Consider the following 25,881-nt stretch of genomic DNA (forward strand, 5'->3'; position numbering starts at 1 on the left):
AAATACTTCCTATTTTGGACTGAGAGTTGCGAGCAAGTCTCTTACCATGCAGTATTTGGGGCTGCATAGCTAATGGCGGTTTATCCTCATGGAGAACCATGGTCTCCAGTGTTCTATAATCCTGTGTCATTTTAACTTTTCGGGGTCTGAACTCTTTCACAGGCAACTATATAACCCCTTTATTTTTAGTTCCAACCATCTCATTTCTGTCTGTCCTTTTATTTCTAATCTCTCTGAATCCTTGTTTTAGGTTGAATTGTGCTTTGTGAACTAACCTCAAACCTTGAATCTCTTTAGGGATGACTTAAGCCAAATTGTTACCATCAGTATGTTTGGTAATAGCTCTATCATTTTTTATATTTTCATAGATCACTTATATAATTTCTTTCACTATAGGAGCTGTTTTCTTCCATTTTGATGCTTAGGGAGGTGTGTACTTTCCATCTACTAGTTTACTTTTACACTGGTATCTCTTAAAAAGATGAGACCAAGAGTATTATCAGTATCTATTAATTCCTTACTATAATATTCAAATTAGATAGTGGGCTTTTTCTCTCCCTCACTGTCTAAATTTCAAATAATCAGTGAGCTTCTTCAACTTTTCATACTCTCTACTCTCCATGTTTCATAGTTGTATGATATCTACATTTAATTTAGCTCTGTTTTTAAATGAATAATTTTTCCTTGTCTGCTTGTGAGTTTTCAGTTTCTTGGGTGGTAGCAATGAATAAAATGTCAACTGGTTCACTCTATGCAGGTACACACTTCCTGCTATAAGGAATTCAGTTACACTGGTCACAGTTACCCTAAAGTTTAATGTAAACTTGCTGTGATATTATAAATAGTGATTCTTTGGAATAATCAACAGTTCCCTACTGGTAACAAATATATTCCCTGAAACATCTGTTTAACAGAGGAAGCAGAAATTCTGAGTGGATCTGTAGCATTGCTAATTATGTTAGCTTTCAAACTGTCCTACCAAGGTTCATCTCAAAGCAGTAAAACGGATTATCAGAGCTACAAAGCAAGGACCACTTCCTCACCCCCAAAGACATAGCCTGTCATGTATAATTTTAAAAGCAACTAGACTTAGGTTATTTGAAATCAAACATCACTAGAGGAAAAAACTGAAAATTTTTAAAAGGAAATACAAAGTGCACATTTACATTCAGTATTAACTTTGTTTGTTTTCATTATATTTTAAAATTGACCTAAGGATTTTAAAGTTTTTAATAATTTTAAAATTATTTTCACCCAGGAAGTATCATCTGACTCTCACTATAAACCCAGATACTGAGCTGACAAAAGCTATACCAGATAGTCCTAGGAAGTAAATAATAATAAGTATGCTCTATTCACAAAGTTTTACTTCATAATTATTTAATATACTCAGATGGTTAAGTTCTGGTAAGATAAAGTAATGATACTTAGTTTATTCATTTTATACACTTCTAGTAACAAAGAATAAGTGAACCCCCAAATTTCTTCCATTTAGAAACAGTGAGTAAATTTAATATGGGCAGTTGACTTACAGGTTCAAATGACTTTTTTGCTCTATTGAAGAATACTAGCTCACAGCCTGGGCTCTGAAATTTTAATACATCGGCTGTCCACGTTCTTAGCCCATTGCCACCCACCTTCGTTCTGAGAAACCAACAGTGCAAGCCCAACACTGCTTTGGAGCTATATGCCCTATACTTGACTGAAGATGAGCACACAGAAACAAACCACGCACAACCAGTGAGTATTCCTACAATGGGGATGAACTAAAGAAACAATGTACTGTGAAAACGATTATTTAATACTCATACAGCTAATTGTGTATCATTGGTGTTCCAAGGGGAGAGCCTGGCAGGCTACGGTCCATAGGGTCGCAAAGAATTGGACATGACTGAAGCTGACTTACCATGCATGCATGCAGATTGTTCCAGGGCACTGTTACCTATATTATTTAATCTGTACAATTTTAAGAAGTAACTCACGCAAGGCTTGAGTAACTTTCCAAGGTCACAAAAATACAGAAAGAGATGGGATTTAAACCCAAGCAATTTGGGTCGAGAATCTATGCCTCTTAATCTATACGCTAAATCAAATTTCCAGAATGACAAATACAGCTATTGGAATTTTGAAGAGAAAAAAATAAAAACCTCTTATGAAAAGGTTACAGCTTTAAGACAATGCAGAATAGATGACTGCTAAGCAGGTAGGAGAAGCTATATACAATGAGAATAGCAAAGTTTTCCAGAATTGATAAAAGGCACAGAATTCATTCAAGAAGTAGTGGACCCTGAACAAGAGAAAAAAAAAAATACACACCTGTCTAAAAAAAAAAATCAGAAATTAAATCATGCTTAACTGAGATAAAATGCTCATTTTTCTCTAGATATGTCACAAAGTGCTTAACATTTATTAGGTTTTTACTAAAAATTAATATATTTAAATGTTCAGAGTAGACAGAAACCCTGACTAGTGCAAAGCTGTTATTCCTACTCATTCCATCCCCGAATTAAGTTTTTAACGTTTCTGTAATTGTAATAAAAATGTCAATGAGATTGTCTTTTGAGGCACAACAAAGTGATTCTAAAATTTATCTGGACGTCAAAATGGACAAAAACTGGACAATAATTTAAAAATAAACGTAAGCATAATTAAAACTAAAAAATGGTAGTGCCTATAACTATAGAGAATGAATCCAACAGAAATATTTAAACAAATGCGTGTAACAATATGCCTGTGGATGTTTCTCTACAGAATAGAGATCTGTTTTAACAGAGTAAGTTAATTTATGCAACATTCATACCATAAGATACTGTCCTGCAGTTGAGAATGAAGTAGTTCTGAATATACTAACAAGGGAATACTATCTGATATATATTAAGTAAATTTAAAATTTTAAATATATCATCCCATGTGTTATACAACAAAATTATTAATGAACAGAAAAATATATGAAGGATATACTGGAGTATGGAAGAGGCCTCACATTTTAAAAACATTTATGCTGCTTAACTGTTTTTCATCAAGCACATGCTGCACACATAATTTAAGAGGACAGATGAAATATAGGCAGAAACAGGTCTTTCAAAATACCATGGTGAGGGGGTAGGGGGAAGGACACATGATCAATCCAGGAAAGAAGAGTGAAAGATGTACTAGGAGAAAAAAATTGTTCGGTTCTATTAAAGATATTATTGGGCTTCCCTTATGGTTCAGCTGGTGAAGAATCTGCCTGCGATGTGAGAAACTGGGGTTCAAGATCCCCTGAAGAAGGGAAAGGCTACCCACTCCAGTATTCTTGCCTGGAGAATTTCATGGGCTATGTATAGTCCATGGGGTTGCAAGAAGTCAGACACAACTGACTTTTTAATTCAGCTGTATCTTTAATGAAAGTGAAGTAATTTTTTTTTTTTTTTTGGCGACCCTATTTACTGTAGACCGCCAGGGTCCCCCGTCCATGGGATTTCCAGGCAAAAATACTTGAGTGCGTTTTCATGAATTAATTTTAAAAATTCAGTCCTAATCTTTTCCACAAGTAACACAGGAAAGCTAAAAATAAACTGATGGTGACTTGCTGAGGATCATGTTATTCAGGAAAAAACTAATCCCCAAAGGTTATTTACTGTGTAGGTCCATCCATATAACAAATATGAAATGACAAAATTTTAGAAACAAGACAGACTGGGGTGGAGGTGAGAAGAGAGCAAGTCAGGTGATGTAAGTAGTTATAAAAAGGTATTAAGGAGGGTCCTTGTGGGTTTGGAACTGTTTTGTTTTGACTTGGTGCTTGATACTCAAAACCTCCAAAAGGTGTGAAACTGTATACAACTTAATACACCTCTGAGGAAAACTAAGAATTGTGAATTGCATCAATGTTAATACCCTTGTTGTAACATTATAGTATCATCTGCAGAAGGCTGCCAGTGAAGGAACTGGGAAAAATGCAATATCTCTCTTATTTCTTAAGGAAAGGAATGTGAATCCACAACTGCGTCAATAAAAATAGTAAAGTTTAAAAATAAATGGTACCACAATGGGTAAAATGAAAAACAAAGGCAATACTAAATGTATGGAAAGCTGTGAAGCAACTGGAATCCTCACTCACTGCTAGTAGAAGTGTAAACTGATTCAACCACCTTGATAACTATATCTACTCCTAGGAATATACCCAATAGAAATGCATTATGTATATTCACTCAAAAAATGATGAAAGGTTCATGGCAGCACTTGTATAACAGCCAACAATGACTACCAACAGTAGAATGAATAAACTGTATATTCACACATGAGAATGAACAGATTAATGCTTTATGCAACAACATGATCACACAAACATGATACTTAAAGAAGCTAGACCCCAAAGAGACATGCTTCTCAGCAAAGAAAACTAACAAATAAAACTAACAAAATAAACAAAATGAAAATATTTACAGACTGGGAGAAGATATACAAACAGCTCATACACCTCAATAACTTAAAATCCAATGAGAAAATGGGCAGAAGACATACAGATAGCCAGTAGACATCTGAAAAGATGATCAACATCACTAATTATTAGAGAAATGCAAATAAAAATTACAATGAAGTATCTCCTCACACCAGTCAGAATGGCCATCATCAAAAAGTCTATAAATAATGCTGGATGGAGTGTAGAAAAAAGGGAACCCTTCTATACTGTTGGTGGGAATGTGAACTGGTGCAGATACTATAGAAAACAATACTGGGATTCCTCAAACTAAAAATGGAACTACTATATAAGCCAGCATTCCTACTCCTGGGCATATATCCAGACAAAACTATAATTCAAAAAGATCTACACACCCCATGTTAACAACAACAATATTTACAATATTCAAGACGTGGAAACAACCGAAATGTCCACTGACAGATGAACGGACCAAAAAGATAAGGTGCACACAGACAACGGGCTGTTACCCATTCACTGACAGAAGAATGGACAGAGAAGATAAGGTGCATACATACAATGGACTGTTACCCCAAAATGAAATGGCATTTACAGCAGCATGTATGGATCTAGAGATCATACCAAGTCAAAAAGAAAGAAATATAGTATCACTTACATGTGGAATCTAGAATAATACATAAATGATTATGTCTACAAACAAAAATAGACTTACATACACTTGTGGTTGTCAATGGGGAGGGAAGAATGGGGAATTTGGGATTAGCAGATGCAAACTGTTATATATAAGATGGATAAATAACAAGATCCTACTATATAGTACAAGTAACTATCTATATTCAATAGTCTGTGATAAACCATAATGGAAAAGAATATGAAGAGGTTTATGTAGTTATAAGAATCACTTTGCTGTACAGTAGAAATTAATGCTGTAAATCAACTATACTTTATATAGACTACTCCTTGATTTTTCATTATGGGAAAACTCAAGATGTATACTTATGTTTATTTTAAATACATAAAATGAAAGAAGTATACCATGGAGCTATTAAGAAAACAAGAAAGCCAAGAATGAAATGAATGAGACAAAATACATTAAGTGATTCCAGTAAAAATATTTTAAGATGATAAAAAAAAAATTCAAATCTAGCAGTATGTAAAGAGGGTAATTCAGATTCCCAGCGATCACAACTCCCCCGCCCCCCACCCCACACACAACAAATTTAACAAAGTTGCAGGATACAAACTCAAGATATGAAAATTGTGTATAGAGGGCACATCTCAACATAACAAAGTCCATTTATCAAAAACTCAAAATTACATCATACACAGTGAATAAAAGCTGAAAGCCTTTCCTTTAAAATCAGAGACAAGGATGTCCACACTCTTGCTACATCTATTTAACACAGTATTAAAAGTCCTAGCCACAGCAATCTGACAAGAAAAGGCAACCAAACTGCCAGGGAAGAAGGAAAACCCACATTTGCAGATGACATGATACTATACATAGAATAACCCTAAAATCTCCACAAAAAGAATAAGTAAACCTACAGGATACAGAAATATCTGTTGCCTTTCTATATGTTAATAACAAGTTACCAGAAAAAGCACAAAAACAATTCCATTTAAAATTTCATCAAGAAGGATTACATACCATGATCAAGTGGGATATATCATGAGCATGCAAGAATTCTTCAATATACGCAAATCAATCAATGTGAGACACAAGATAAGAAACTGAAAGATAAAAACTATATGGTAATCACAACAGATGCAAGAAAAGCTTTCATCAAAATTCAACAACTATATATGATAAAAAATCTCACCAGAAATTAGGCATAGAAGGAACCTAATTCAACATAATAAAGGCCACTCAATGGTGAAAACTGAAAGCATTTCCTCTAAGATCAGGAACAAGAAAGGGTGCCCACTCTTGCCACTATTATTAAACATAGTGTTGGAAGTCCTAGTTAGGCAAGCAAAGAAGAAACATAACAGGAATCTAGATTGGAAAAGAAATAAAACTCTTGACTGTTTGCAGCATACTATGCCTGCCTGTTCTCTCTGTCCATGGAATTCTCCAGGCAAGAATACTGGAGTGGGTAGCCATTCCCTTCTCTAGGGGATCTTCCCAATACAGGGGTCAAACTTGGGTCACCTCCATGCCAGGCAGATTTTTTTTTTAACTGAGCCACCAGGGAAGCCCAATACTGTACATAGAAAATTCAGTAAAGTTGCAAGATACAAAATCAATATATAGAAATCCCTTGCATTCCGATACACAAACAACAAAAAATCAGAAAGAGAAATTAAGGAAACAATCCCACTCACCACTGCAAAAAGAATAAAATATCTGGGATTAAACCTACCCATGGAGATAAAAGACATGTATGCAGAAAATAAGACACTGATGAAAGAAATCAAAGATTACACAAACAGAGAGTGTAATACTATGTTCTTGGATTGAAAGAATGAATGCAATCCCTATTGAATTACCAAGGGCATTTTTCACAAAACTAGAACAAAAATTTTTACAATTTGTATGGAAACAAAAAGACCATGAATACATAAAGCAACCTTGAGAAGGAAAAATGGAGCTGGAGGAATCGACCTTCCTGACTTCAGACTATACTACAAAACAAGTCATCAAGACAGTATGGTACTGGCACAAAAATAGGAACACAGATCTTTGGAACAAGATGGAAAGCCCAGAGATAAACTCACGCACCTATGGGCATCTTAAATTTGACAAAGGAGGAAAGAACATACAATGGAGAAAAGAAATTCTCCTCAGTAAAAGTGGTGTTGGGAAAGCTGAACAGCCATATGTGAAAGAATGAAATTAGAACACTATGCAACACCATACACAAAGATAAACACAAAATGGATTAAAGACCTAAATATAAGACCAGAAAATATAAAACTCCTAGAGGAAAATATAGGCAGAACACTCTGAAATAAATTGCAGCAAGATCTTCTTTGATCCACTTCCTAAAGTAATGGAAATAAATACAAAGATAAACAAATGGGACCTAATTAAACTTAAAAGCTTTTGCACACCAAAAGTAATCATTAGCAAGATAAAAGGACAACCCTCAATGGGAGAAAATATTTGCAAATGAAGCAACTGACAAAGGATTAATCTCCAAAATATGCAAGGAGCTTATACAACTCAATACTAGATAAACAAGTAACCCAATCAAAAAATGTGCAGAAGACTTAAACAGACATTTCTCCAAAGAAAACATACAGAAGACCACCAAACACATGATAAGATGCTCAACAAAAACTACAATGAATGATCACCTCACACTGATAGGAATGGCCATCGTCAAATCTACAAAAAATAAATGCTGGAGAGGATGTGGAGAAAAGGGAAACCTCTTGCACTGTTGGTGGGAATGTAAACTGATACAGCCACTAAGGAGAACAGTATGGACTTTCCTTAAAAAATAAATAAATAAAAACACTATCAAATGGACCCAGTAATCCCACTGTATGTACCCAATGGTCACTGTAGCACTATTTACAACAGCCAGGACACAGAAGCAAACTAGATGTCCACTGACAGATGAATGGATAAAGAACCTGTGGTACATATATACCATGGAATATCACTCTGTGGCCATAAAAAGGAAAGAAACTGGGTCATTTGTATAGTGATGTGCACGAATCTAGAATCAGTCAGAGAGTAAAGTCAAGCCAGGAAAACAAATAGTGCATATTAACACTTATGTGTGTATTCTAGAAAAATGGTCCTAATGAACCTATTTGTAGGGTAAAAGAATAGCGATGTAGACATAGAGAATGGACTTGTCGACACAGCAGGGAAGGAGAGGGTGGGATGAACTGCGAGAGCAGCACTGACACATATACTACCATTTATAAAACAACTAGCTAGTGGGAAGCTGCTATGTTACACCAGGAGCTCAGCAGCGTCCCACTAGCTAGTTGATGATCTAGTAGGCTGGGATGGTGGGGGTAAAATAGGGGCTCAAGAGGGAGCAGATATAGGTACACTTACAGCTGAGTCACTGTTGTACAGCAGAAACTAACAACATTGTAAGGCAATTATGCTACAATTAAAAAATAATAATATTAAAAAATACATAGGAATAAGCCTACCAAAGGAGTGAGAAGACCTGTATACAGAAAACTCTAAGACACAGATGAGAGAAATCAAAGACGCAAGCAGATGGAGAGATATACTATGATCTTTAATTGGAAGGATCAATATTGTGGAAATGACTATACTACTCAAAGCAACGTACAGATGCAATGTAATCCCTATCAAATTACTAAGTGTATTTTCCACCAAACTAAAACAAAAAATTTTACAATATGTATGGAAATACGAAAGACCTGAAATAACCACAGCAATCTTGAGAAAGAAAAATGGTGTTGGAGGAATCAGGCTTCCTGACCTCAGACTATACTACAAAGCTACAGTAATCAAGACAGTATGGTACTGTCACAAAAACAGATCTATAGATCAATGGAACTGGATAGAAGCCCAGAGATGAACCCACACAACTGTGGTCTCTTAATCTATGATAAAGGAGTCAAATATACAATGAAGAAAAGACAGTCTTGTCAATAAATAATGTTGGGAAAACTAGGCAGCTACATGTAAAAGAATGAAATCAGACCACTCTCTAACAATATACACAAAAATAAATTCAAAATGCATTAAAGATCTGAATGCAAGGTGAGACACTAAAACTCTCAGAGGAAAACATAGGAAGAATACTCTTTGACATAAATCAAAGCATGATCCTCTTTGGGCCACCTCCTAGTGTAATGGAAATTTAAAAAAAATTGTACCTAATTAAATGTAGCAATGGAAACCATAAAGATGACAAAAAGACAACTTTCTGAATGGGAGAAAATAACAGCAAATGAAGCAACTGTCAAAGGATTACTCTCCACAAGATACACAAGCAGCTCATGCAACTCAATATCAATAAACAATCCAATCAAAAAATGGGCATAAAACACCAAAACAAACATTTCTCCAAAGAAGACATACACAAGACCACCAACCACATGCAAAGATGTTCAACACCACTCATTATTAGAGAAATGCAAATTAAAACTACTAGGAGGTATCACCTCACACCAGTCAGAGTGACCAGCATCAAAAATAAATCTACAGGGCTTCCCTGGTGTGTCAGTGGTAATGAATCTGCCTGACGATGCAGGAGACAAGGGTTCAATCCCTATCCTAGAAAATCCCACATGCCACTGGGCAACTAAGTCCATGTGCCACAGTTATTGATTGAACCTGTGCTCTAGAGCCCAGGAACCACGACTACTGGGCCTACTCACTGCAACTATGGAGGCCTGAGCATCCTAGAACCTGTGCTCTGCAACAAGAGAAGCCACCATAATGAAAAGCCCATGCTCCAAAACTAGAGTAGCCCCTTCCCCCCACTCACCGCAATTAGAGAAAAGCCTGAATAGCGACAAAGACCCAGCATGGACCAAACTGAATAAATAAATAAATCATTGTTTAAAAAAAAAAAAATCTACACACAACAAACACTGGAGAAAGTATGAAGAAAAGGGAACCCTCATGCACTGCTGGTGGGAGTGTAAACTGATACAGCCACTATGGAAAACAGTACAAAAAAGTTTTCTTAAAAACTATAAAAAGAACTCCTGTATGACCCAGGCATCTCACTACTGGGCATATATGCAGCGAAAATCATAATTCAAAAAGATATATGCACCCCAGTGTTCATATCAGCACTGCTTACAACAGCCAGGATGTGGAAGTAACCTAAATGTCCATGAACAGAGGAATGGATAAATAAGATGTGGTGTATATATATACAATGGAATATTACTCAGCCATAAAAAGTAACAAAATGGAGTCATTTGTAGAGACATGGAGGGACCTAAAGAATATCACACAGAGTGAAGTCAGAAAGAGAAAAACAAATATCATAAATTAACACATATATGGAGTCTAGAAAAATGGTACAGATAATCTTATTTGCAAGGTAGAAATAGACACAGATGTAAAGAACAAAAACAGGGATACCAAGGGGCAAACGGGTGGTGGGAAGAATTGGGAGATTGGGATTGACACATATAAACTATTGATACTATAAAAACAAAGAAACTCAGCCATACTAATGAGAACATACTGTAGAGCAGAGGGAACTCATACATAAGGCTCTGTGATGACCTGAATCAGAAGAAAGTCCAAAAGGCAGTGGATATATGTATATGTATAGCTGATTGATTTCACTCTACAGAAGAAAAAGCAACTATATCTCAATAAAAATTTTTTTTAAATCTTCATCAAAAATAAAGTAACTAGGAGTATTTATTATTTGTTTTGTACCCCTTTTTTGGAAACTGTCCCTCCACCACTATCCTCCATATGATGTGCCCCCATTGATATAAAATCTTACTCTCCATAGTTAGATAAATCTCAGTACCACACCACATTCCTGAAGAGACTACCACTGGGATAGGCTCTTTGCTCAGATTTGAAGCCTCAGGGAATTTTTGGAGTTGACACTAGAAAGAAATGTCGAACTGGTCTCTCTCTGGTTGCTGAAATTGTAAAACGTAAAATTTGGGACCTACTGGTGTTCTTGTTTTTCTACCACATGGAAAAGGCATTACTAAATATCACAGAAGGTGAATATTCAGAAGCCTCTGAATAGATAAGAAGATGATAGATAAGACATGACTATATTCAAGTCTCTGGTGCAAGTGTTTCATGAGACACACTCACAATAACTTTTTAATAAATTAATTACCATTTCTGCTTAACCTAATTCAAATCGAGTTTCTTTAAAATTGCAAATAAAGGTTCTGATATACCAAAGCCAAAAAAATACAACGATTACTATGCTCATAGAAAATTTCATTCTTGTTGTTGTTCAGTTGCTCATTCGTGTCAGACTCTTTGCGACCCCATGGACTGCAGCAAGTCAGACTTCCCGTCCTTCACCATCGCCCGGAGTTTTGCTCAAACTTCCTGACATTGATTGAGTGCTGGTCTTGTAAAGTACTTAACATGCATTAACTCATTTGATGCTAATATGAATTCATGAGATTAAGTTCTAGCATCCTGTTTTGTACAAACGGAAAATATATAGTCCTCCACGAGGTAACTCAGCCAGTAAAGTAATGAACTAAATTTAGATCCAGGCAGTCTGGATCTTCAGAGCATGTGCTCACTATTATATCATACTGCCTCCATAAGGATATTTCTTATCAAATAATAAAAACAAAAAATAATGGAACTAAATTTGAATTAAATGCTCATGAAAGAGAGTCACATAAGAAATTATAAATGACTAAAAACATTTAAAATGTTCAAATTCAATATAATACAAAGAAACACAGACTGAGATTATGTTTCACTTATTAGAATGAGAAAGTTTAAAAGATTGCTAATACTCAGTACAAGCAAAGATATGGGAAATATGATGTTGAGAGGATAATTTGCCAGTATCCTTCTTTAGTAATTGAAGTTTTAGGTAATTTATTTCAACAGAAACATTCACATTAAAACTAAGGGGACAAGATAAGTTTAAACAATGTTGTTCCTTAACACAGTTTATAGTAATAAAGAATCAACAGGGAATGAAATAGAGGACACTAATACACCTGAATACTAGTCAGTCTTTAAAAAGAGTAAAGTATCAATAGATAACATTATGCCTTCCTCTTTCCATAGGAACTAAATCAAGAAAAATTAAAACAGCATTTAGGGATGACTACATACTAAGAAGTAGGCAAACGTTCATGAACATTTCAGCAACAAAAGAAAAAAGATGTGATAGAGAACAGTATAGAGTGTATAAGCCCAGTGGTGTAAAAATATATTGATTATATTGATATTTAAAATTAAATTTAAGAATACACAGAAAAAATATCTAGAATTACATGCTGAACTGGTATTAGTTCTTGTCTTTCGTACCTGGGACATCAGACCAGATGGATGAGATGGCTCACTTTATATACAAATACCCGTATTTTAAAATGTTTAATCCAATGAGGATATTTTACAATTAAAAGATAATATCTGCAGAAAATAGAAAGACATGTTCTGGTTCAATCATACCTCAGAGCAAACATAAAATCCCAAATGCAAGAGAACTAAGCATTTTTTTAAAAAACTAGAAGAAAATGTTTACACTTGTATAAATAAAAATGCTTCTGCCTACAAAAGTTCAGAGCAAGTAGAAGCCATCAAATATATTAAAATGATACTAACAAAGTAAGATTCCATGTGATTAGTTTCACTAATAATGCAGACAAAAAATATAAGGGCAATATTTAAGTCCCTAAGGTAATTTACATTGTTTATCAAATCATATTTAAATGGTAACCTGTCATGTAGAAAAAAGTGCTGCCTCCCTAGCAATAAGAGTATGGTTTCAAACAACTATTTAATTTACAAAAAGAAATGAGTTCTAAAACTCAATGAGGACAAAACTGGAAAAACAGGTACACTTAAATACATTTCTGGTGGCCTTCTAAAATTTGTTTTCTAGGAAACAATCTAATAACAAATCTGACAAGAACTATCAAAACTGTTCTTTTTAATGATTATAAAATATTCTCTGATAGGTTAACTCTACCTTGGGGCATACATGCCATGAAAACACTATTAAATAATTGGTAACACAATGAAAGGACTACCAAGACAGCTGTGCTGTACTTAATCATTTAGTCGTGTCGGACTCTTTGCGACCCCATGGGCTGTAGCCCCCCAGGCTCCTCTGTCCATGGGCATTCATCAGGCAATACTGGAGTAGGTTGCCGTCCCTTCTCCAGAGGTTCTTCCCAACCCAGGGATCGAACCCAGATCTCCCACACTGCAGGAGGATTCTTTATCATCTGAGTCACCCAGGAAGCCCGGGAAGTGCACGGCTATTCACAATATAAAGCTTCTCAAACATATACATACACCAAATAGCAGAAGAGTTAAATTGTGGCACTAAGCCATAATGGAACAAAGTTATTTAAAATGAAAATTATGTAGACTAAGTCAATATTCAGGACAGTCAAACAAAAATGAAAGCACAACTTAATATAGATCTGCTGATTATAATTACATAAAGTATGTATGTCTACATTTATTGACAAAGACTAGGAAACCATGCAGAAAGATGTAACTTTATGATCTCTAAATTCTTATTTCTGTAAAGGTTTTTAAATTCATGATAGATAAATAACCAATCTCTAGAAGCTCTCTCAGAAAACAATATTTTGATATTACATTCCAGTAACAAAACATATTTCACAAGTTTCAGTTAAGTCTGTAAAACATATTCCTTTTTCTCTAATCTTATCCAAACCTGCTCTATCTAATTTTATTCATTAAGAAATATAATGTTTGCAAGGAGCCCTGGGATGAGAGACACCCAGGTGCCCCAGTACAAAGGTTTCTCCCTTCAGACTCGTCTGTAAGGACTTGGCTCACAACACCTACAACTTAATCTCTAATGCTCTAGGGACTCATTAATCCCCTCTAGTTAGGGTCACAGAGTAATGGCACCTCACCCCAAAGGTTCAAACAGGTACTTCCTTCAAGATGCCAGAGTAGGAGGATGCAGAGTTTGCATTTCATCACAACTAGGGCACCTACAAGGTGCTGGTGGGGGACTTTGAACACCTAAGGAGATGGGCAGAATCCCTGAGTAACCAGGGTCTTGGCTCTCAGGCCAGAGTTGGGCCTGAGCTCCTGTGGCAGGAGCACCAAATTCAAACCACTGTATTAACATAGAACTTCAGACCCCAGAGAATATTAACCAGCAAGAGATCCCCCAGAGGTCCTCATCTTGGTACCAAGACCTGGTTCCACCCAGCTGCCTGCAAACTCCAGTGCTGGATGCCTTAGGCCAAACAATGAGCAAGACAGAAATACAGACCACACCCCCATCAAAAAAAAAAAGAGAGAGACATCCAAAAATACTGTACAGATGAAGGAGCAAGGTAATAACCAAAGACCAAATTAATGAAGAGGAAATAGGCAACCTACCTGAAAAGGAATTCAGAGTACTGATAGTAAAGATGATCCAAAACCTCAGAAATAGAATGGGGGCATGAATCAAGAAAACAGAAGAAATGTTTAACAAGGACCTAGAAGAACCAATGAGTTGACTCATTGGAAAAGACCCTGATGCTAGAAAGGATTGGGGGCAGGAGGAGAAGGGGACAACAGTGGATGAGATGGCTCGATGGCATCATCAACTCGATGAACATGAGTTTGAGTAAACTCTGGGAGTTGGTGATGGACAGGGAGGCCTGGCGTGCTGCGATTCATGGGGTTGCAAAGAGTCAGACACGACTGAGCAACTGAACTGAATTGAGAACTAAAGGACAGACAGACAGTGATGAACAACACAGACAAACTGAAATGAAAAATATGCCAGAACGAATCAATAGAATAACTGAAGCAGAACAAATGAGTGAGCCTGAAGAGAGAATCATGGTAATAACTACTGAGGAGCAGAATAAAGAAAAAAGAATGAAATGAGGACAGTTTCAGAGGCCTCTGGGACAACATTAAATGCACTAACATTTGTTTCATAGGGGTCTCAGAAGAAAAAGAGAAAGATAAAGGGTCTGAGAAAATATTTGAAGGATTATAGTAAGAAACTTAGCTAACATGGGAAAGGAAATAGTTACTCAAGTTCAGGAAGCACAGTTTCCCACACAGGATAAACCCAAGGAGAAACATGTGGAGACATAGTAATCAAACTAACAAAAATTACATTCAAAGAAAAAATATTAAAAGCAGCAAGGGAAAAGCAACAAACAACATACAAGGGAATCCCCATAAGGTTATCAGCCGATTTTTCCACCAGAAACTGTGTAGGTCAGAATACTCTGCGAGGGTATATGTAAAGTGATGAAAGGGAAGACCGACAATCAGGAATACTCTACCCAGAACAGAACAGAGAAATCAAAAGTTTTACAAACAAAAGCTAAGAGAGTTCAGCACCATCAACCAGCTTTAAAACAAATGCCAAATGAACTTCTCTATGTGCAAAACAAGAAAAAGACCTACAAAAATAAACCCAAAACAATTAAGAAAATGGTAATAGGAACATATATATCAATCATTACCTTAAATGGATCTGAATTACATGCTCCAACCAAAAGATACAAAATGGTTGAATGCATACAAAAACAAGACCGTTATATATGCTATCTACAAGAGACCCACTTCAGATCTAGGGACACATACAGATTGGAAGTGAGATGATGGAAACAGACATTACAGGCAAATGGAAATCAAAATAAAGCTAGAGTAGCAATACTCATATCAGAAAAAACAGACTTTAAAGACTACTAAAAGAAGGAAGGACACTACATAATGATCAAGGGATCAATCCAAGAAGAAAACATAACAATTTTAAATATTATGCACCCAACACAGGAGCAGCTGAAAACAAAAGGGAAATGTTAACACCCATAAAAGGGGAAATTAACAGTAACCCAGTATTAGTGGGGTACTTTAACACTCCATTTTCACCAATGGACAGATCATCCAGACAGAAAATTAATAAGGAAAAACAAGCTTTAAATGAAACATTAGATCAGATAGACATAATTGATATTTATAGGACAGTCCATCCAAAACCAGCAGAATACACTTTCTTCTCAAGTGCACATGGAACATTCTCCAGGATAGATCACATCTTGGGTCACAAATGAAGCCTCAGTAAACTTAAGAAAATTGGAATTATACCAAGCATCTTTTTTTTTTACCACAACACTATGAGATTGGAAATCAATTACAGGAAAAGTAAAAAAAAAAAAACTACAAAAAACACAAACATGTTTGTTTAGTACTAAATACTCAAAAAGTCAGAGAAGAAATCAAAAAGGAAATTTAAAAAAATAGATAGCAACACATGACAACATAAACACAGCATCTAAAACCTATGGGACACAGCACAAGCATTTCAAAGAGGGAAGTATATAGCAATTCACTATAATCTCAGTTCAGTTCAGTCGTTCAATCGTGTCCGACTCTTTGAGACCCCATGAATCGCAGCACGCCAGGCCTCCCTGTCCAACACCAACTCCCAGAGTTCACCCAAATTCATGTCCATTGAGTCAGTGATGTCCTCCAACCATCTCATCCTCCGTTGTCCCCTTCTCCTCCTGCCCTCAATCTTTCCCAGCATCAGGGTCTTTTCCAGTGAGTCAGCTCTTCCCATCAGGTGGCCAAAGGATTTGAGTTTCAGCTTCAACATCAGTCCTTCCAATGAACACCCAGGAATGATCTCCTTTAGGATGGACTGGTTGGATCTCCTCGCTGTCCAAGGGACTCTCAAGAGTCTTTTTCAACACCACAGTTCAAAAGCATCAATTCTTCGGCACTCAGCTTTCTTTATAGTTCAGCTCTCACATCCATACATGACTACTGGAAAACCCATAGCCTTGACTAGACAGACCTTTGTTGGCAAAGTAATGTCTCTGCTTTTTAATATGCTGTCTAGGTTGGTCATAACTTTCCTTTCAAGGAGTAAGCGTCTGTTAATTTCATGGCTTCAATCACCAACTGCAGTGATTTTGGAGCCCCCCCAAAAAAGTCTAACACTGTTTCCCCATCTATTTGCCATGAAGTGATGGGACCAGATGCCATGATCTTAGTTTTCTGAATGTTGAGCTTTATGCCAACTTTTTCACCCTCCTCTTTCAGTTTCATCAAGAGGCTCTTTAGTTCTTCATCACTTTCTGCCATGAGAGTGGTGTCATCTGCATATCTGAGGTTACTGATATTTCTCCTGGCAATACTGATTCCAGCTTGTGCTTCCTCCAGCCCAGCATTTCTCATAATGTACTCTGTATATAAGTTAAACAAGCAGGGTGACAACAATCAGCCTTGACGTACTCCTTTTCCTATTTGGAACCATCTGTTGTTCCATGTCCAGTTCTAACTCTCTTGCTTCCTGACCTGCACACAGATTTCTCAAGAGGCATGTCAGGTGGTCTGGTATTCCCATCTCTTTCAGAGTTTTCCACAGTTTATTATGATCCACACAGTCAAAGGCTTTGGCATAGTCAATAAAGCAGAAATAGATGGTTTTCTGGAACTCTCTTGCTTTTTCAATGATCCATCAGATGTTGGCAATTTGATCTCTGGTTCCTCTGCCTTTTCTAAAACCAGCTTGAACATCAAGTGCTTGAACACTTTCTTTTCAAGTGTACATGGAACATTCCTCCAGGATAGATCACATCTTGGGTCACAAATGAAGCCTCAGTAAACTTAAGAAAATTGGAATTATATCAAGCATCTTTTTTTTTTTACAACACTATGAGACTGGAAATCAATTACAGGAAAAATTTTTTAAAAACTACAAAAAACACAAACACATTTGTTTAGTACTACTCAAAAAGTCGGAGAAGAAATCAAAGAGGAAATTTTAAAAAATAGATAGCAACAAATGACAACATAAACACAACCAACTATCACCTCAAAAAACAAGAAAAATCTACAATAAACAATCTAATCTTACATGTGAAACAACTAGAGAAAGAAGACCTGAAAAACTCCACAGTTAGATTAGAGAATAAACGAAACAGAAACGAAGAAAACAGCAACATAGATCAAAAACACTAAAGCTGATTTTTTGAGAAGATTAAATTGATAAACCTTTAGCCAAACTCATCAAGAAAACAAGGAAGAAGATTCAAATCAATAATATTAAACATGAAAAAGGAGAAGTTACAGCTGACACTACAGAAATACAAAGGATCATTAAGAGACTACTACAAGCAACTGCATGCAAATAATATGGACAACCCAGAAGAAATCAACAAATTCTTAGAAAGGTATAACCTACCAAGACTGAACCATGAAGAAACAGAAAATATCAGTGGACTAACCACAAGTAATAGCATTGAGACAACAATTAAAAATCCTCCAACAAACAAAAGTCCAGGACCAGATGGCATCACAGGTGAATTCTATCAAACTTTTTTAGAGACAGTTAGCACCTATCCTTCTCAAACACTTCCAAAAAATTGCAGAGGGAGGAATACTCCCAAGCTCGTTCTATGAGGCCACCATCCCCTGATACCAAAATTAAACAAAGATATCAAAAAGAAAATTACAGACCAGTGACACTGATGAACACAGACACAAAAATCCTCAAAAAATACTAGCAAACAGAGTCCAATAACACAAAAAGGATCATACACTATGATTAAGTTTATCCCAAGGATGCAAAGATTCTTCAATATACACAAATCAATGTGATACACCACATTACCAAGTTGAAAGATAAAAATCATATGATAATCTTAATAAATGCAGAAGAAGCTTTTGACAGACTTCATCACCTATTTATGAAAAAAAAAAAAACTCTTCTGAAGGAACCTATCTCAACACAATAAAGGCCATATAAAACAAACCCACAACAAATATTATTCTCAGTGGTGAAAAACTGAAAGTACTTCTTCTAAGGTCTAATAAGACAAGGGTGTGCATTCTCACCACTAATATTCAATGTAGTTTGGAAGTCCTAGACATAGCAATCAGAAAAGAAAAAGAAATGAAAGGAATCCAGATTGAAAAAGAAGTAAAACTGTCACTGTCTGCAGACAACACGATACTATACATAGAAAACACTAAAGATAAAATCTGAAAATTACTAGAGCCATTCAGTGAATTTAGTAAAGTCACAGGACACAAAATCAATACACAGAAATCCCTTGAATTCCTATAAACTAACAACAAAAAAATAAGAAAGAGAAATTAAGGAAACAATCCCACTTACCACTGCAACAAAAAGAATAAAATACCTAGGAATAATAAACCTACCTATGGAGACAAAAGCCTGTATGTAGAAAACTGTTAAGACACTGATGAAGGAAATCAAAGATAACACAGAGAGATATAATATGTTCTTGAACTGAAAGAATCAATATTGTAAAAATGACTAGACTACCCTAAACAATCCGCAGATTTAACGCAATCCTCATCACATTACCAAGGGCATTTTTCACAGAACTAGTACAAAAATTTTTATAATTTGTATGGAAACAAAAAGATGCCAATTAGCCAAAGCAATCTTGAGAAAGAAAAATGGAGCTGGAGGAATCAACCTTCCTGGCTTCAGACTATACACAATTAAATGAAATAGAGATAGGTAACCTTCCAGACAAAGAATTTTGAATAATGATAGTGAAGAAGATCCAGGATCTCGGGAAAACAATGGAGAAGATACAAGAAATGTTTACCAAAACCTAGAAGAACTAAAGAACAAACAGAGATGAATAATACACTAGAAGGAATCAGTAACAGAGTAACTGAGGCAGAAGGAGGAGAAAGAGAGAAAGGACCTGAGATAATATTTGATGAGATAGCTGAAAAATTCCCGAACACTGGAAAGGAAATAGTCAACCAAGTCCATGAGGCACAGAGAATCCCAGGCAGAAAAAACCCAAGGAGGAACACACCGAGACACATAGTAATCAAGCTGACAAAATTAAAGACAAAGATAAAATATTAAAAGTAACATGGTGGGGGGGAATGACAACATACAAGGGAACTCCCAACAGGCTATCAGTTGATTTCTCAACAAAAACCCTACAAGTGAGAAGGGAATGGCATGATATATTTAAAGTGATGAAAGGGAAGAACCTACAACCAAGCATATTATATCCAGCAATACTCTCATTCAGATTTGACGGCAAAATCAAAGACAGATGGCCAACAAACCCAGGAAAAGATGCTCAGCATCACTAGTTATTACAGAAATGCAGATCAAAACTACAATGATTTATCACTGGTCAGCATGGACATTATCATAAAATCTACAAACAATAAATGCTGAAATGGATGTGGATAAAAGGGAACCCTCTTGCACTGTTGGTGGAAATATAAAAATTGATACAGCCACTATGGAGAACAGTTTGGAGGTTTCTTAAAAAACTGAAAATATAATTACCATATGACTCAATAACCCACTACTGCACATATACCCTGAGAAAATCATAATTCAAAAAGACATATGTACTCCAATGTTCACTGCAGGACTATTTACGATAGGAGATGGAAGCAATCTAAATGTTCATTGACATGTGAACTGATAAATATGTGATATATATATATATATATACACACACACACACACACACACACAATGATTATTACTCAGCTATAAAAAGGAATGGGGGGGGGATCGGGATGGGGAACACATGTAAATCCATGGCTGATTCATGTCAACGTATGGCAAAAACCACTACAATACTGTAAAGTAATTAGCCTCCAACTAATAAAAATTGAAAAAAAAATTTAAAAAAGGAATGAAATTGGGTCATTTGTAGAGATATGGATGGACCGAGAGTATGCCATACAGAGTGAAGTAAGTCAGAAAGGAAAATATCATATATTAATGCATATATACGAAAGCTAGGAAAAGTGTACACAGATGAACCTATTTGCAGGACATGAACAGAGACCTAGATGGAGACAATGGATATGTCGACATGGGGGGAAGCAGAGGGTGAGACAAATTGGGAAGGCAGCGTTGACATATATACACTACCATGTGTAAAACAGATAGCTAGTGAGAAGTTATAGGGAGCATAGGGAAAGATGACCTAGACACATAGGATGGGGTGGGTGGGAGGTTCAGGAGGGAGCTGATATATGTAAACATATAGCTGACTCACTTTGTTGTATAGCAGAAACTAACAACATTGTAAAGCAATTATACTCCAATAAAATAAACTGGAAAAAAAAAGACAACCTAGGAAATAGAAATAAACTTCTACAAATCATATAGCTGATAAGGGATTAATATCCAGAATATGGAAAGAACTGCTACAAGTCAACAATAAAAAAATCAAATAACCCATTTAAAAAATGTCCAAAGGAACTGAAAAGACATTTCTCCAAAAATGATACACCAATGCCATTAAACATGTGACAAGATATTTAACATCTTTAACCATTTAAGAAATTCAAATGAAAACCACAAGGAGACATTGTGGAAACAAATATTCACAATCGAAACAACAGAAAATAACAAGTGTTGTTAGGGATATGGAGAAATCTGAACTCTTGTGGAAAGTTTGGTGAGACTGTAAAACTGTAAAATGGTTTATTTGGTATGGAAAACATTATGGAGGTTCCTCAAAAAAATCACAAACAGAACTATTGTATGATATAGCCATCTCATTTCTTGGTATATATCCAAAAGAACTGAATGCAGAGTCTCAAAGAGACATCTGCACACTGATATTCAAAACAGCACTATGCACATAGCCAGGAAGTGAAAGCAAACCTAATCTCCATCAGTGGATAAATGAAACAAAATGTGGTATACACACACCATGGATATTATTTAGTCTTCAAAAAGGAAATCCCACAACATGGACAAATTTTGAAGTTATTATGTTAAGCCAGTCACAAAAAGATAAATATATATCTGAGTTCTCTAAGCAGTCAAATTCATAGAATCAGAAAGTAGAATGGTAGTTACCAGAGGCTGGAGAGAGAGAGAAAAGGGGAGTTGTTTACATGGGCAGAGAGTTTCAGTTTTATAAGATGAAACGTGTTGGTGATCTGTTTGTTTCACAATAACGTGAATATACTTAACACTACTGAACTGTATCCTTAAATATGATTAAGATTGCAAATTTTATGTTAGGTGACTGTTTTCAAAAAAAAAAGTAAAAAAAAAAAAAAAAAAGACACATGTACCTCAGTGTTAACTGCACCACTATTTACAACATCCAGGATGTGGAAGCAACCTGAATGTCCAGTGATATATGAATGGATAAAGAAGTTACGGTATGTCTCTCTCTCTCTCTCTCTCTCTCTCTCTCTCACACACACACACACACACACACACACACACACACACACACACACACACACACACACACACACAGAGGAATAGCAAGTATCGTATATTAATGCGTGTACGTGGAATCCAGGAAAAAATGCTATAGATGAACTATTTGCAGGGCAGGAAAAGAGATGCAGATGAAGAGAACGGACATGTGGACACAGTGGGAGGAAGGGGACAGCAGGATGAACTGAGAGATCAGGACTAACTAACACACACACACACACACACACACACACACACATGTACACTAGTGGGAAGCGGCTGTCTGGCACAGGGAGCTCAACTTGGTACCTGTGATGACCTAGAGGGGGAGGATTGGAGAGTGGTGAAGGGAGGCTCAAGAGGAAGGGGATATATGTAATATGTATACATATAGCTGATTCACTTTGTTGTAAAGCAGAAATTAACACAACACTGTCAAGCAATTACACTGCAATTAAAAAAAAAAGAAATACACAGGGTTCAACAGTTCACCTCAGATCTAAGGAATTTTTAAAAAGAATAAAACTACTTGTTTTATTAAATAAAACAAAACAACTACTTGTCTCACTACTTGTGAGAAATGTAAAGATAATTTTGAAAAATTTCCACATTTAAACAAACTTCTGTGGTCCACACTATTTACTCATTTAGTACATAAACACCCTGAAACTTACAATAGCATCACACATACCTGATGCGATGACAGGCTCTTTCATAAGCTCCCTAGTTATTGGACATATAAATTCATCAGGAATTTCAGAAGAAAGGGTTTTCACCTTTGTCCTCAGTTCTTCAATTTTCCTCAGAATTTTACTACGCAGCCCTAGAGATTCTGAAAAGAAATTATTCTGTTAGGGCTTGAGAACTATCTATAAGCTTTATGCAAGTCTTCAGCAGAGTAAACTTTTATCTACTATAACCAAAAATCTTCAGAAATATTGTTTTACCACATGGAACCTTTTCTTTACAAATTCCTTAATGAATCTCTGTAGTACAGAATACTGTGTGATTCAAACAACTCAGCAATAGAAAGATTATTCTAAGTAACTTTAGATTCTGAAAGCTCCTCAAGAATTTCAGATTGCCCAAACACTCATATACTAGACAAAATTAGAAAAAGCTATTATTATATGTTAGAGAACAAAGTTTCCTAAAAATCATTTATAAAGATGTTCAGTTTAATATACAAATTCCATCTTACATTTTTAAACATTATGAAACTTGGTTTATTATTTGCTGATTCTTATACACTGGGAATACCAGAGCACCTGACCTGCCTCTTGAGAAATCTGTATGCAGGTCAGGAAGGAACAGTTAGAACTGGACATGGAACAACAGACTGGTTCCAAATAGGGAAAGGAGTACATCAAGGCTGCATATTGTTACCCTGCTTATTTAACTTACATGCAGAGTACATCATGAGAAACGCTGAGCTGGAAGAAGCACAATCTGGAATCAAGATTGCCAGGAGAAATATCAGTAACTTCAGATATACAGATGACACCACCCTTATGGCAGAAAGTAAAGAACAACTGAAGAGCCTTTTGATGAAAGTGAAAGAGGAGACCAAAAAAGTTGGCTTAAAACTCAACATTCAGAAAACTAAGATCATGGCATCTGGTCCCATCACTTCATGGCAAATAGATGGGGAAACTGGAAACAGTAACTATTTTGGGGGGCTCCAAAATCGCTGCAGATGGTGACTGGAGCCATGAAATTAAAAGATGCTTGCTCCTTGGAAGAAAAATTATGACCAATCTAGACAGCATATTAAAAAGCAGAGACATTACTTAGCCAACAAAGGTCCACATAGTCAAGGCTATGGTTTTTCCAGCAGTCACGTACAGATGTGAGAGCTGGACTATAAAGAAAGCTGAGCACTGAAGAATTGATGCTTTTGAACTGTGGTGTTGGAAATGACTCTTGAGAATCCCTTGGACAGCAAGGAGATCCAACCAGTCCATCCTAAAGGAAATCAGTCCTGAATATTCATTGGAAGGACTGATGCTGAAGCTGAAACTCCGTAACTCTGGCCACCTGATACAAAGAACTGACTCATTTGAAATCAAGACCCTGATGCTGGGAAAGATTGAAGGCATGAGAAGGGGATGACAGAAGATGAACTGGTTGGATGGCATCACTGACTTGATGGACATAAGTTTGAGTCAACTCCAGGAGTTGGCGATGGACAAGAAGGCCTGACGTGCTGCAGTCTATGGGGTCGCAAAGAGTCAGACACAACTAAGCAACTGAACTGAAACAAAGCTTTTAATACAAAGTATTAAATAAAACTCATCTGTTTGTCCAAAACTGTACACGCATGCTTCATTCATCTGTAGTTTTATCTCATTTCAAAAATTAATTTTTAGTTTCAGGAAGATAAATGTAATTGTTTAGGAAGAGTAGTGTTATTTAGCTGTTTGTATTTTTATCAGCTGAGAGTTCTATTTTAGGTAGAGGATTTTTCTGGGTGAGGGTGGTGGGTAAATGGGTAGAAAAAAGAACTACATTTCAGAATGCCTCATAGTTTCCATAAAAAGCCGTATCAACTTTCTTTCTGATTGGAAGGTAATTCTCCACATAGTGTTTAAACACACTTTTACAACATCATGTCCTGGCAATCTTTTCAAGGATGTATGCAAACTTCCTTGGAAGCTAACGTCTCCCTCCTAGTCAAAGGGCAGGTTTGTGTTCTAAGACCTACAAAGATAATGTTTTCTTCTCGGACTACTTTGCTAGCAGTCCCCTTATCATATTGGGTGGGGGGATCATAAATTCAGGGTTCCTCAGCTATGACACTATCACAAATTGCCTGCAAAAGACTTAGGGGCAGAGGGGAACCAATCTGAGCATGAAGCTCATGCTGCTTGCTGTCCCATGAGTAAACAAACTGTTTACATCTATTTGGATTCACTCATTCAAAGGGGCAACATATTACATGTAATAAGAATATAGAGGTATTTCATAGTCTAAAAAACATACATATATTTTCCTGTCAAAAGTAATATACATGTGTGCTAATATTTAGAATGCTTATTAGTAGAGGGTGTGAAGTGAAGTGAAAGTTGCTCAGTCATGTCTGACTCTTTGTGACCCCATAGACTATACAGTCCAGAATTCTCCAGAATACTGGAGTGGGTAGCCTTTCTCTCCTCCAGGGGATCTTCCCAACCCAGGGATCAAACCCAGGTCTCGCGCATTGCAAGTGGATTCTTTACCAGCTGAGCCACAAGGGAAGCCCAAGAATACTGGAACAGGTAGCCTATCCCCTTTTCCAGCAAATCTTCCCCAACCAGGAATTGACCCAGGGTCTCCTGCATTGCAGGCAGATTCTTTACCAACTGAGCTATCAGGGAATCCTAATAGAGTCTGTAGAAACCCTATTTCAAAATGTATTATAAAATAAAAGGTCAAATTGTGTGTTATCCTGCCCAATTTTAATGTTGTTTAAAAATGCCCTCATTTACCAGCAGTTACCAAATCATATCCACAGAACTTAGCCCGAGGAAAACACCTCCTTTTGTGATTGGGGGTTGGAAGTCAGTGTTATCAAACTTAACTGCTCAGAAAGAAAAGACCAGGTGAGGGCTAGCAAACCCTCAGTGTGAGTTAATGGGCGCTATTTCG

General features: G+C 36.3%; 1 protein-coding gene across 7 annotated transcripts in view; it reads right to left on the reverse strand.

Moving 5' to 3' along the window:
• The window catches only part of WDSUB1 (WD repeat, sterile alpha motif and U-box domain containing 1), a 67,267-nt gene that overhangs the window by 5,303 nt on the left and 36,083 nt on the right, over positions 1-25,881 (reverse strand). For 6 of the 7 annotated variants that reach the window (XM_065931613.1, XM_065931609.1, XM_065931611.1 and 3 more), the window contains one exon: positions 22,946-23,086. The exons of the other annotated variant lie outside the window; for it this stretch is intronic. In XM_065931613.1, the coding sequence (XP_065787685.1) occupies positions 22,946-23,086 (141 nt within the window). The remainder of the gene's footprint in view (positions 1-22,945; positions 23,087-25,881) is intronic. 7 annotated transcript variants of the gene reach the window in all.

The sequence above is a fragment of the Muntiacus reevesi genome, chromosome 3 (genome assembly GCF_963930625.1).
Source record: "Muntiacus reevesi chromosome 3, mMunRee1.1, whole genome shotgun sequence".
Taxonomy (NCBI): domain Eukaryota; kingdom Metazoa; phylum Chordata; class Mammalia; order Artiodactyla; family Cervidae; genus Muntiacus; species Muntiacus reevesi.